The sequence below is a fragment of the Cucurbita maxima genome, unplaced genomic scaffold (assembly GCF_002738345.1).
Source record: "Cucurbita maxima cultivar Rimu unplaced genomic scaffold, Cmax_1.0 Cma_Scf00049, whole genome shotgun sequence".
Taxonomy (NCBI): domain Eukaryota; kingdom Viridiplantae; phylum Streptophyta; class Magnoliopsida; order Cucurbitales; family Cucurbitaceae; genus Cucurbita; species Cucurbita maxima.
Window position 1 is genome coordinate 842,787 of NW_019272065.1, and position 12,883 is coordinate 855,669.

At 38.4% G+C, this 12,883-nt stretch overlaps 4 protein-coding genes across 4 annotated transcripts; 2 read left to right on the forward strand and 2 right to left on the reverse strand.

Moving 5' to 3' along the window:
* Positions 1 to 1,176: 1,176 nt before the first annotated feature.
* LOC111471257 (protein SLOW GREEN 1, chloroplastic-like) lies at positions 1,177 to 2,576 on the reverse strand. The gene has a single exon (XM_023116974.1). The coding sequence runs from the start codon at positions 2,511 to 2,513 to the stop codon at positions 1,443 to 1,445; it is 1,071 nt and encodes a 356-aa protein (XP_022972742.1). The 5' UTR covers positions 2,514 to 2,576; the 3' UTR covers positions 1,177 to 1,442.
* Positions 2,577 to 2,849: 273 nt separating this feature from the next.
* LOC111471258 lies at positions 2,850 to 3,771 on the reverse strand. The gene is made up of 4 exons (XM_023116975.1): positions 3,674 to 3,771; positions 3,484 to 3,589; positions 3,239 to 3,392; positions 2,850 to 3,079 (listed from the first exon to the last, which is right to left on the reverse strand). Exons 1-4 carry the CDS (start codon positions 3,707 to 3,709, stop codon positions 3,055 to 3,057), a joined length of 321 nt encoding a protein of 106 aa, XP_022972743.1. The 5' UTR covers positions 3,710 to 3,771; the 3' UTR covers positions 2,850 to 3,054.
* A 1,471-nt stretch (positions 3,772 to 5,242) lies between these two features.
* On the forward strand, positions 5,243 to 9,400 carry LOC111471255 (diaminopimelate epimerase, chloroplastic-like). The gene is made up of 9 exons (XM_023116971.1): positions 5,243 to 5,590; positions 5,866 to 6,033; positions 6,128 to 6,198; positions 6,457 to 6,514; positions 6,774 to 6,953; positions 7,689 to 7,773; positions 7,938 to 7,997; positions 8,105 to 8,178; positions 8,853 to 9,400. The coding sequence occupies exons 1-9, from the start codon at positions 5,312 to 5,314 to the stop codon at positions 8,970 to 8,972; spliced, it is 1,095 nt and encodes a 364-aa protein (XP_022972739.1). The 5' UTR covers positions 5,243 to 5,311; the 3' UTR covers positions 8,973 to 9,400.
* A 2,438-nt stretch (positions 9,401 to 11,838) lies between these two features.
* Positions 11,839 to 12,518, forward strand: LOC111471248 (zinc finger protein ZAT11-like). Its single transcript, XM_023116966.1, has one exon. The coding sequence runs from the start codon at positions 11,839 to 11,841 to the stop codon at positions 12,331 to 12,333; it is 495 nt and encodes a 164-aa protein (XP_022972734.1). The 3' UTR covers positions 12,334 to 12,518.
* Positions 12,519 to 12,883: the final 365 nt, after the last annotated feature.

The window sequence follows — 12,883 nt, forward strand, 5'->3', positions numbered from 1 at the left end:
CATTCCCTAAATTAGCCGATGTGAGACTTTCATCCAATAATATATATATATCTCATTTATGTGCTGGCTTCGGTCTATCTCAACTAATTCTAATGGATAGTCAACAACAGGTAGACCCTATGGTACTTGGAAACTAAGACTGGTAAGATATACTTATTATCGTGACTAGAACGTCATCGCAATTCGAATTCATAATCTTAAGACATTTGGATCTTTGACCTATTCACTAGACTAACTTATGTGGTTAAAAAAGCAGGGGCGAGTGCTTAATTACCATAAAAAACGATATCTATGGTAATCAAGCACTAGCCCACTACTCTACAGGGAGACCATTCACGAGCCTAATTCCAGCTCCAAGAGAAATCAGAGATTTTCAACTTTTGTAGTACAACTAATTTGAGAGAGGATTTCAACCTTCAACCCAAGTAGGAGGAGTTGATGTAATGATCCAAGCTCATCATCATATTGTCTCTTTGGATTTTCTTTTTTGAATTTTCCCTCAAGGTTTTTAAAACACGTCTCCTAGGGATAGGTTTCCACATCCATATAAAGGATGCCTCGTTTTCTTCTCCAACTGATGTGAGATCTCACAATCCACCCCCTTTCGAGGCCATGTGTCCGCGCTGGTACTCATTTCCCTTTCTCTGATCGATGTGGACCACCAAATCCACCCCCTTTAGGGCCTAGCATCCTTGTTGGCATACTGCCTCGTGTCCACCTCCTTCAGGGCTCAGTCTGGCACATCGCCTCGTGTCTGGCTCTGATACCATTAGTAACAACTCAAGCCCACCGCTAACAGATATTGTCCTCTTTGGGTTTTCCCTTTCGGATTTTCCCTCAAGGTTTTGAAAACACATTTATTAGTGAGAGGTTTCCACACCCTTATAAAGAATGCTTCGTTCTCCTCCCCAACCGATGTGAGATCTCACAGTTGATGTCTTGTCTTGACTATTAAGCTATGCACATGTTCGCCCATAAGACCACCAGAGTAATTTGAATCCAAGAACTTATCCCTTTAACTACTACATACTGATTTACCAATGTCCTACCCCACCCCAAAATTCTAAGAATCCATACCCTACAAGGCATCTTACAGATGATCCCTTTTAACTATTAGAGCACTGATCCCCTGATTCTTTAATATGTCAAAGAAAGCTTCAACAATCTTGATGCATGTTCATAGAAAGAATCTTAGTATGAAGAAATGAAAGAAACTCAGTTTCAGTGAGACTTTCAGGCATGCTGAACATAAGTATAATCAGTATTCCCCACAGGAGACTCTGAAAAGTTCAGATTATCATAAAACTTAGACGAACTTTAGATATAAAACACCACCTTAATGAATGCCAAACCACTAAACAACTAACAAAAATGGATCTATTCATAACAGCAGAGAAAAGTGAGGAGAAGATTCATACAGAAGCAGCAGGCCAGCACTCATCTCAGCTCTTCAAACCAGCTCCTTCCTTCTCTAATTTCTGACCAAAAAGCTTTGTTGCAAACACGTTTTCATCAAAGTACTCTCTGTAAGGATGATTCTTTGGAACAAGTCTCCTGAATTTCTCAAATTGTTTCTCAGCCTCGTCATTCTTCCTTAACAGAGAGTATATGATCCCCTGACACAGATATGGCCTAAAATCCCTTGGCTCTTCCCTCACAAGTTCTTGATAAGCTTTCAACGCATCAAAATAACTCCCTTCCATTACCTTAATTTGTGCTATCAAGAGCTTGAAATCCCTGATATCTGATTTCTTATTCTGCTTCTTACATTTCTCCATTGCCTGTTCGATCCTTTTAGCAACGTCCTTCAATGAATTGTCATTCAATTGCTCCGAAACCATTGCAAGGCCATGATAGGCCTCAACACGTAATGGGTCTTCCATTAAAATCTCCTCGAATTCACTTTTCGCCAATTCGAGCTCCCCCATATAGCTATGGAAATTGGCTCTCAACAACGGCAACTCAAGTTCATTGGGCTCAATTTCAATCAAACGGTTTAGGGCTTCAATTGCTTCAGGCAATTTACCTGATTTTACATTCTCCTCAACGAGGGATCGAAGAGCTTCAACATCATTCGAATTATCCACCGGTTGCTCTTCCACAACGCTCTCATTTTCCTCATATGGATTCGATTCTTCAATAGAATCCGTCATTTCCGGCGCCACGGGGGCAGCAACGACAACAGCGCGCCGATGGTCGAAGCGAAGGAAGAAGAATGCAGCAGCGGCGACGGAGATGCAAGCGGTTCTGAGAAATCCAGAGAGAAAACCGTCATTCGTAGTCTCTGAAATTGAAGGCTTAGCGTTTCGAGAGGTTTCGTCGGAGGTCGACGGAGAGGACGAGGCTTTAACAGATAATGACCTGAAAGACAAAGGAGAACGAAGCCGAGACAGCGGAGGAGACCGGAAGAATAGAGAAGAAGTGGGATAGGAGAAGAGCGGAAGACGGCGGCTGAAGGAAAGATGTTGTTGAGAAGGAAGAGGACGGTGGTGAAATGTAGCAAGACCCTCCATGGCCGTAACCTCTGTGCGTTGCTCTGTGAAGAACCGGCGATTTTCAGGTCAATCTCGAGCCCGGAGGTTTGGAAGGCTTAGATCATTTTGCAAAAAGGCCCAAATTATAATCCATCTCTATTTGGGCTTTAAGCCCATACCAATTTTTCATAAGAGCTTTGCCAAAATAAGCAAATTCTAACGAACCTTTAACTAATTCTATTTATTGGTTTTTTTTTTTTATCGACAATTTATTTTTTGTATTTGGTATCCGAGCTAGACCAAGCAGTATGCCAGCGACTACGGGGGCTCGTAGATCGAGAAATCTTACATCGGTTGAAAAGGGACAATGAATCATTCCTCATAAGAACGTAGAAATTTCTCCTTAACATATATGTTTTAAAATCATGATAGCGATGACGGCAGGCAACAAACTAAAGTTGACAATAGGCTTGAATTCTCTAATTACAGTTGAAGAAAAAAAAAATACACTTATTAAATTATAAACTGCCACGTGTCACCTCTCATGGAGTCCCAATCAGCAAGCGACACCAATACATTCTTAAAAAGTTGCAGAACCACGCCACCTGTCAGCCAACCAGCCAAAATATTAGTATCTTAAAATATCTTCATTCTAAGTAGCCTCTCGCGCTGTTCTATCTGCCTACGATCTCATAAGAACGACGTCGTACGTCGTATCGTCGCCAACACTACTCCGCCACCCTGTCTAGTTAGTAGTTACCTACCGACCCAACGACGTCGTATCCCCCAAACCCAGCAAGTTGAAACCCAACGTGTCGGACGAAGAGTTCCCTTCCAACTTCCTCGTAGTAACGTCACGTCGTTTCTTCTCATACGCTTGGAAGAACTCCTTGTTCTCCTTCTCCAGTTCATTCCACACTGCACAACATTTTACAAAGTCCTCAAAAAAATAAAAATTATAAATTAAAAAATAAAAGAGTTGAAGTCCGTGCATGTCACGTGAACGAACCGGTGGAAGTGATGACCGGTTCGATATTTGCATGTTTGGAGAGAGCTTCCATGCACTCTTCCTTGGACATGTTGAAAAGAATGCATATTTCAATCAGGTGGTGCACCTACACCGTAACAATCATAGACCCTCATCACAAATTTAATGAAATAATTGAGAAAAAAAATAATAAAGAAAATAAAAAGATTACCATGTGAATGTATGAAGCTGAGGGGTCGTCTTCCATGGAGACTGTTTGGATGGAGAGAAAATGAGAGAAAGTGAAAGGGAAAATGTGTGAGAAAATGTTGGGAGATGAGAAAGTGGAGGGAAAGTATTTATAATATATATAATAATAATAATAAACTTTTTTATTTATTTATAAAATTTAACAACGTACTAAAAATAAAATATAAATAAATAAATAAAAAATATGTGAACAAAATTACATTCTAACCTTAAAAAAAAAAAAGGACGATTTGATTGAAGTTGCCCAGGTAGGGGACCACTGCCCACGTGGGAGGAGGGAGAGGATTGGTGGGGAGAGGATTAGAAGAGATTGGTGGGAACCAAAATCTTACATTGCGTTTGTCGCTTACGTGTCCGTGTTCGACCTCCACGTGCCGGGTTGGTCCGAATCGGGTCCCACAAAGCCCTTTAGGGGTTTAGGCCCCACTTTCGAGCCGACCCCGATTGACCTCACCGTGGATTAGTGCCGTTCAAACTGCCAGCTCTGCCAACCGTCCGATTCGACGATCCTCCGCCGTTCTTTTTATGTGGGATCACGGATCCCCACTTGATTCATTTTCTAAAATATATATATATAATCATTATCGTAATTAATTAATTAATTAATTATATTATTTTTTTAGTAAAATTAAAAAAAAAAATTACCATAACTTTACGTACCTTTATCTAATTTTAAAAAAATTAATTTATAATATTCCTAATGAACTTTGATTTTAAAAAAATCAAAGGAATATGAAACCGAAACCTAATTTGATAAATATTTAGATTTAAAAAATGGAATGTAAATATAAATATAAATGTTAGACTCACAAACTTGTACACTTTTCGTTTGTAATTGCCTTTATTGACGTAATAATTTATTAATTTAAAATTTTTAAAAAGTCCCCACAAAATATGAGGCACATAATCCAAAGTCATTGACAATTTTCTACCATTATTTTTCTCCTCCTTTTCATTAATTTTGTAATTTAAAAGATAATTGTTTAAGGTTATTATAAATATTAAGAAAATTAATGATGCGTACAATCTAAATTTGGTTACAACGCTAATAATAATATGTTATGACTCTTAAATACTTGAGATTAATTTATACTCATTTTAAGTATACTTAATGATTTAATTTAACAAATCAATAATCATTTAATATATAGTATTTACTTAATTTGTTTACAATAATATATTTTTTTTTTTATTAAATGAAATTTTATTAATTAGCCATTAGAATTATTCTACCTTCATTTAAAGTCGTCAAAGCTTCTCATTCTATCTTACGTTAGACAAACACGACTCTCTATAATGGTAATATGATATTGTTCACTTTGAGTATAAGTTCTCATGACTCTGCTTTGAGTTCAACCTATGCTATTTTATGCTATTTATGCTGACAATAACTGTATCAAAACTGAACCACCAACGGTTTAGCAGGCTACCAATATTTGGGCCGACAATTATAAGCCCAAATCGAGTCTATTAAAAGTTGGGCCTGTCCATTTTGTACGGCCCAATTGGAATTATCAACGTCGACTACTTTTCCCCCTTGCACATCCACTACAGCCACAACACTCCGGTTTGTCCGTTGCTTTGCTTCGGCTTTACAGCCATGGCCATGGCCGCCTCCATTTCTCTTCCACGTACCTCTCCATCTCCACGCTCTCTCGCCTCAATTCCTTCTTTCCGATCTTCTTTTTGCTCCACTCTTCAACTGGATTCTATAGGAAAGAATTCTGCTCGGAGAAGAAGCCCAAGGCTCTCTGTATCCGTGACTTCCGCTGGCCTTCATTTTACAGAGAAAGCGTCGTCGTTGTCTTTTCTGGAACGGAGAGAGAGTGGCTTCCTTCACTTTGTTAAGTACCACGGTCTCGGCAATGACTTCATCTTGGTAATGATTCTCTGAGTTTACTGTTAGACATACTTTTTTGTTTTTATCCTGAAATTGGCAGTAGATGCATGTTGTTATCCATTTTATCTGTTGGAAATCGGAAATCGGAACTTGGTATCTGCCTCCAAGTGATTTTAATCATGGAAAAAGATATGGAATTTTAATAAGAAACTAATTGGCAAATTTGTTCGATTGGAAATAGTTGAATTCACTCTCGGCTAATGAATCTGCATTTGGTTCTTAATCTGATATTGATTGGAAGTGAGCTTGAATAGGTTGATAATAGGGACTCCTCAGAGCCTAGGATCACTCCGGAGCAAGCTGTGAAGTTATGTGATCGGAACTTTGGGATCGGTGCTGACGGAGTTATTTTTGCTATGCCAGGCGTTAATGGTACTGATTATACCATGAGGATATTCAATTCCGACGGTAGTGAACCGGAGGTAGTTGCGTTTTTCAGAAATAATTGTCTGCTATTGTTGTATTCCTATCAATTACGTCTGAGTCTGAGTTTTTTTTCCCGCTTATATCATATAGATGTGCGGTAATGGAGTAAGATGCTTTGCCAGATTTATTGCGGAGCTTGAGAATTTACAGGGAAGGCATAGGTATGGTTTTTCTATTGTTTTATCTTGCTGAATTACAACGTTGGATTGTCCTTTCAAGACACGTTATAATTTTATCTTCCAGCATTAATATTTCAAAGATGAACGTTTGCCTTATATTCCTGATTCTGGGTTTTGAAACCTATTTTCTTTTGAAGTTGATCAACTAATTAAATTATGATAGCTTAGATTTTTTATTCATGTATATTTATGTATTAGAATTCTGATGGAGCTCACAATTTTCTGTTCATACTCTCGCAGTTTCACTGTTCATACTGGAGCTGGTCTTATTATTCCAGAACTTCAGGATGATGGACAGGTATAGTTTTTTTATGTTCATTTCATTCGGGTATGCTAATCTGGCTTAAGAATAGTTTATTTTACTCGTTTGATGAAAAATGTTCTAATTACAATCAACATCTGTTTTAATTTAGATGGTTTAGGCGCATCTTCACCATTTTTTTCATTGTGAAATGCATCTGTGCTTCTACGATTCAGTGCTCTTTTTTTATTTTTTGGCAAATGTGGTCTAAGTTTTTTTCGGTTCAGTGTCGATCCTAACGGACATGTAAATTCAGGTAAAAGTAGACATGGGTGAACCAATTCTTAAAGCATCAGATGTGCCTACTCGATTGGCACCAAATGCAGATGAATCTGTTGTAAAGTCAGACATAGAAGTAGATGGAGTAACATGGAGTGTGACCTGTGTCAGTATGGGAAACCCCCATTGTGTAACTTTTGGCAACAAAATTGACCAGGTATTTATATGGAAGTACATTTTGCGACATTCCATTCAATCGTCTAAAGTTTCTTAAAGTTTTCAAGGTGGATTACTATGACTTGCCCATTTTTTGTTTTTCTACTCTCTTACTTAAATGTAATCACCTAACAAGTTATATCTCGTGTACATGGTGTATGTTGAGGATGGTTGGGAGATGAGTTCTACATTGGCTAATTAAGGGGTTGATCATAGGTTTACAAGTAAGGAATACATCTCCATTGGTACGAGGCCTTTTGGGAAAAACAAAACCATGAGAGCTTATGCTCAAAGTGGATAATATAATACTATTGTAGAGATCCATGGTTCCTAACAGTGTAGTGGATTATATACAATAGGCTACACTCTAACATTAAGTAAGAATTTCTTTGAGAACTTTGCAGGATCCATGAGTACATAAATTGCATTTGTCATAATGTAGTTGATGGATCGAGATGTCTTCACATTGTAATGTTAACTGTTAGAGCGTTTGTGAACAAAAGAATACAATTAAATGAAGAAACAATACTAAGCCATGTGGAAAACTCTGGTGATGGCTAAGCTTCCTCGACATTTAAATCTTTTTCTTTCTTCCTTTGACCTAAAATTGCTTACAGCAGTTTAAACTATGTTCTGAGGGTAATGCAACTTTGTAGACTTGAGTATAGTCGTTTTGTTGGGTACAACTTTACCGTTCATTTACTATTTGTGCTTATTTTAGCATGGTCATGAACAGAATCTGCAGGTGGATGAAATAAATTTAGCTGCAATTGGTCCAAAGTTTGAGCATCATGAGATGTTTCCAGCACGAACAAATACAGGTTGGTTTCTTGACAAGTTTGGATTTTCAGCTTTTTCTGGTTGAGATATAAGCAAACGTGTTTCTTTTTTCTAACCATTTAAACGGTCTTCCCTTCCCTTTCTATGCACTTTTATGTTCACTGAGTTACACTGCTCATACTGCTTTTCTTCATGTCCACGACAGAATTTGTGCAAGTCTTCTCCAAGTCACACCTTAAAATGCGTGTTTGGGAGCGTGGGGCAGGTTCGGAATTCAACATAATTTAAGACAAATTAAAGTTGTAAGCATATAAATAGTGAATCTCACTTCATAACAAAACCTACGGGCTATTCTTCTCTGTGACACTACAGGCGCAACACTTGCTTGTGGAACCGGAGCCTGTGCAGTTGTCGTTGCAGCAGTTCTTGAGGGCCGTGCTGGGCGGGTAAGCAGACCATATTTAGTTTTCAAATACACCAGCGATAATATAATATAGTTTCATCCAAAAAAAAAAAAAAAAAAAAAATCTCATGTACAGTCCAAGTCCACCGCTAGCAGATATTGTCATTTTTGGGGTTTTCCTTCGGACTTCCCCTCAAGGTTTTAAAATGCATCTGCTAGAGAGGTTTCGACACCCTTATAAAGAGTGTCCTGTTCCCCTCTCCAACCGATGTGGAATCTCACAATCTACCCTCGTTAGGGACCAGCGTCCTCGCTGGCACTCGTTTTACTCTCCAATCGATATGGGACCCTCCAATCCACCCTCTTTGGGGCCTAGAGTCCTCGCTGGCACACCGCCTAGTGTCCACCCCCTTCGGGGTTCAGCCTCCTTGTTGGCACATCGCCTGATGTCTAGCTCTAATACAATTTGTAATATCCCAAGCCCACCGCTAGCTAGATATTGTCTTTTTTGGGCTTTCCCTTCCGGGCTTCCTATCAAGGCTTTAAAATGCATTTGCTAGGGAGAGATTTCCACATCTGTTTTGTTCCCCTTTCCAACCGATGTGGAATCTCACATCACAACTTGGTTATCTAGATAGAAAAAACAAAAGGTCATCAAATTTCAATCTTCTCGTCACTTTAAATTTCCTAACATTGGATTCAAATATCTCGACGCAGAATTGCACCGTTGATCTACCTGGAGGACCATTACAGATAGGGTGGAATGAGCAAAACAACCACGTTTACATGACTGGACCAGCGGAAGTAGCATTCTATGGATCGGTTCCCCTACAATAAAAATAAACTTTTGCTGGTTCTTGATGCCTATCACCGCCACAAAGTATGAGCACAAAGCAATCGTCAAATTTTGGCTCCTTCAGCTCATCTCTTGCGATGATTGATAGGTACCATTCAACCAAAGTCTGCACACATTATCTGTTCATTATGAATTCTAGCCGATTGTTAGGTGGAGAGGGAAGATTAATGAAATTAGGCTCTTCTAACTTGATTGAAAGCTATATTGTTTGATTAGTCTCTTTGAATTTAACATATTCCTAGTCTACTATTTGCTCTGTGTTCGAATGCAAATAATTTCAGAGTTCTACGGTAGCCTTAAGAATATGTCAATAACGTTACAAACTATGTTCACATTGACTACTCAATTATTATGTTGAGCATGGGAAGATTCAAAACTGGCTTGGCCTCTTAGTTGAGGGGTATGACAATTACCGTTGAATCATTAATTAGTTAAAACGTATATTTTAGTGTCGAATCTTCCCTCGGCAAATAGTTGTATTGTATCTGTGTATCGTTTTAGATTGATTGTGTTTTTCAAAGATGGATCAACTAATTCCTCAGCTGAGATGAATGTATAATATTTTTTATATGTTTCTTGGATGCTTCCCATGTTTGATCAGCTAGCTTTATGCAAGTCAATGCTTGAACAATTAGCCACCACCCACATTCAAAAGCCCAAAAGTGATTAAAAGTGATTGAGCCTTCTCAGGTGCTTCAGTTCTGGGCCCTCTTGAGACTACATTTTGACTTGCTTTCAATAGCATCTATTTCGTAAACTCATTAATAATTTTACAGATCATTGAAAGCTTATGAAAATCAAATTTGTATCGATTTTTATCTTTAAGCTTTTAATTTCATCAAGTTTAGGAAGGATGATGTAACGACCTAGATCCACCGTTCTCTTTGGGCTTTCCCTTTTTGGCTTCCCTTAACGCTTTAAAATGCATGCCAGTAGAAGGTTTCCACACCCGTCTTTTGTTCTCAACTAATGTTGGACATCACAGGCCCAGCGTCTTCACTGACACTCGTTTCTTTCTCTAATTGATGTAGAACTGCCATCAAATTCACTTCCCTTTAGGGCCCAGCGTCCTTGTTAACACACCGTCTCGTGTCTACCCTCCTTTGGAAAATAGCGAGAAGTTTGGCACATCGTCCGATGTCTGTCTCTAATACCATTTGTAATGACCCAGATCCACCGCTAGCAGATATTGTCCTCTTTGAGCTTTCCCTTTCGAGTTTCCCCTTAAGGCTTTAAAACGTGACTGCTAGGGAAAGATTTCCACACCCTTATAAAGGGTCTTTTGTTCTCCTCCCCAACCAATGTCGGACATCACAGATAATTATTTTTTTCCCTACATTATACTATGTGGTTTTCATAGCATGAAAACGATCGAGTACTCCTCGATTGTAAGTTGGGATTAGTTGCCTCGGTTTCGGTAAATTGTATAAGTTAATATGAATATTAAAATTTTAGATTACTAAGATTTACAAATGATGATTTGGTAAAGTACAAAGAAATTGTTGCAACAAATTTGAATGTTGATTCTTACATAAACACATGCTTTGAAAGATCACCCCACTTGAGAAGATGGTTCCACCTTCTTCATTAAAATAAAAATAAGATAATTGATGGGGTTATTATTAAAATAAAAAATAATCACATATTTATCATACTTCACGTGTGAATTAAAATTCTGATTATTTATATATTCCAAAATATCATTTGGCAGTGTCTTCTGAAACTGAATCACTTAGAATAATTAATCTTTAAAAAATTAAAAAATTAAACAAATTGAGGAAAATTCAGAAAGTCAAATGGATTGTACTAAGCCGTTGCCATTTTCAGCTCGCCATAACTGACTCACTCATTCATATTTACGTCATCTTTTTAATTTATTGGATAAGGATTGTTTGTTTGTTTTTGTTTTTTTTTAACAAAAAAAAAAATTATAACTCTTCTCAAAACAATTTTCTTCAAGAGTCCTGATTTCCATTTAAGGTCAATCGTTGAGGTTGGAACCCTGAGCAAACTGTCGGTGATAAGTCAGAGGGAGGTGAGGAACACGTAGAGTCCTCATGCCCCTTATGCCTCGAGCAACACACGTGCTACAATGGTCGGGACAAAGGGTTGTAATCCCAGTAAGCCTACTCCAAGACGAGTGCTCTCCTATTCTGACTTTTTCAGAGCCCCCGGTAGCACAATCAAGGCAACAATGGGTTCTTAGCCCCTATGAGAATTGAGCGACATAAGTTTTGAGAATTCGAGAAAAGGTCACGACAAACTGAGCCGTTTATCATCTTGATAGGTGTCAAGTGGAAGTGCATTTCGCTCAAAGGGTTGAAGGGAGATAGTACATCAAGCTATTCACAAGGGCCAACTTCATCATTTTCATCACGGATCCTAGTGGGGGAATCTTAAGAGAGCCGCCGACTCCAACTACCATGTACGCCAATATTAGATTTGACCAACTACTCATAAACTTTTTAAATCTTTAAATCATAAAAATTTGCCATTTTTATTTAGAAAATGAAGGTGGAAATAGTATTTATAATCTTAATTTGAAGTAAAAAAAAATAGCAAATAATTTTTTAAAATAGTGTCCTTTTTCAATCACATGATCATATAGGACACAGTCCACCTTTCCAAGCAAATTCCAGCAGCCAAAATAATAATTAAAAAAAAAAAAAAAAAAAAACATGAACAGCTTTGACTTTTCTTTAGTCAAACCAAACCAAACCCAGCTCAGAAATTCACCCTTTAAATACTTGCATCAATTTTTTTACAAGAATTAAATCTTAAATTCGCCATTTTTAAGTTCCCAATTCAAAACAGAGCAAAATCTTCTTCTTTCAAGCTCTTATTCACATGGCGGCTAAGAGAATCCGACAAGAATTTGAAGCCTCCGACATCGCCAAATCTTTAATGCTTCTTTCTCAGACATCCAACTCCAAAATTCCCGGACAAAACGCAGCCGTTTTCCAGTGCAAAACCTGCAACCGTCTCTTCTCTTCGTTTCAGGCTCTCGGCGGCCACCGTGCCAGCCACAAACGACCACGAACGGCGGCTGAAGAGCCCAAGGATGCGGCGGAATCAAAGAAAATGCACGAGTGTGGGCTGTGCGGGCAGGTGTTCTCTACCGGGCAGGCTCTCGGCGGGCACATGCGGCGGCACCGGATGACGACGACGAACGGAGGTGGGTTTTCGGTGGTGCCGTTGGTGCCGGCGGTGGAGAAGATTCCGGTGCTGAAGAGGTCCGGGAGTATGGGAGTTAACTGCTTGGATCTTAATTTAACGCCATTGGAGAATGACTTGAAGCTGTTATTTGGAAAAATGGCTCCAAGAGTTGATCTTGTTCTTTGATCTAAGTTCTTGTGTTTCTAAATTGTTTGATTTTTTATTTATTTATAATAATAACTCCTCGATTATTTTAAATTCTTTCCAAAGAAAATTAGGGTTTCTTCTCGTTCTTGCTTTCGATCCATATTTCCCTCTCGATATCGCTCGGTTTTCATCCTTTCCCTCGATATCTCTTTCTTCTTTGTCAATGGACAATGTTGAGATCTAAAGAAAATTTATGAATATCGACAATGGAAGAGTCGTCGGAAGAAGTGTTGAAAAAGAGAGGGTGAGGAGAGGATTGTCGAGGCCATCGTGGGTCGGACTCAGATTTTGAATCCTGAACATATTACTAGACAATCACGTCATTTCATAACACGATATCTGTTCCAACCCTTTAAACCAAACATATAAAGCACTCCATATTGAATGAGTTATTCAACACGGGTTTGTGTTAATCTCAATCATTTAATTATCGATCTTCCCTTCAACAACATTCCTCGTCATCTTTCCATAAACTACAACCTTCTTAGCGACCCACCCACAAAAAAAAAAAAAAAAAAAAAAAAAAAAA